This window comes from Trypanosoma conorhini (genome assembly GCF_003719485.1).
Source record: "Trypanosoma conorhini strain 025E chromosome Unknown Tco_14.4_contig_00673, whole genome shotgun sequence".
NCBI classification, from domain to species: Eukaryota; Euglenozoa; class Kinetoplastea; order Trypanosomatida; family Trypanosomatidae; genus Trypanosoma; species Trypanosoma conorhini.
Genome location: NW_021704759.1, coordinates 1 through 811, shown reverse-complemented (window position 1 = coordinate 811; position 811 = coordinate 1). Strand labels below are relative to the sequence as shown.

Here is an 811-nt window from a genome sequence, read left to right as displayed (position 1 = left end):
TGCAGCACATCCTTGTTGTGCTCAGCGCCCGAAAACGGAGCCGCATGTTCGTCAGGAAGCGGCGGCACCTCCTTTTTTCCCGCGGTGCCCACGGGAAACTCATCGTTGCCCGTGTGGGCACGCTCGACACGGTGTTCATGCGTGTACCTGAACTCCGCAGTGTACTTGCGGGCAAACGGAATCCGTGGCATCACCACCAGCAGAATGCAGGATATTAGCTGAAGGCCCATCGAGACGCCAAAGTAGATGCGGGCCTGCGCCTGCACACCTTCGAAGTCATTCGCCATGGATGCCTTGATTATCACCGACATTGCGGATGAGATGGTGCCTGAAAGGCCGAGCCCCCAGACCACCGAGCTGTAGAACTTTGTCGGGAACGGGCCTGCGAGGGCACCCGTGCTGGAGTCGCAGAGCGTCATCGACAGCCCGCCGACAATAGCAAGGACCATAATGGTGGCCTTGGCACCAGCCTCCGACGTGTGCCCAAGCGCGACAAGGATCAGCGCGAGCATCTCCCCAAACGGAATGACAAGTCCACAAATAAGACGCGGACGTAGCGGAATGCTCCTGCCCAGGGACGTCAGCATGAATGTCTCGCACACGACCTGCATCCCAAACACAGCTGCATTGTAGTACGTCAGCACATTAATCCAGAAGCTCGGATCTTCGGCCTTGGCGTTCTTGTCGCCCTGAGCGTACTTGTAGAACTCGGTGATGAAGGACGGGGCCGCAGTGATGGCGTTGGATACCATCATGATCGACACTCCAAAGAACAGAAAGGTGAGATAGACGACGAACTCGGACCATGAGT

General features: G+C 57.5%; 1 protein-coding gene across 1 annotated transcript in view; it reads right to left on the bottom strand.

Moving 5' to 3' along the window:
- The window catches only part of Tco025E_07959 (nucleoside transporter 1), a gene marked incomplete at both ends in the record, with an annotated part of 908 nt that extends 97 nt beyond the window's left edge, over nt 1-811 (bottom strand). The window contains one exon of the mRNA XM_029374817.1: nt 1-811. This exon is cut by the window's left edge and continues 97 nt beyond it. Within this exon, the coding sequence (XP_029225071.1) occupies nt 1-811 (811 nt within the window).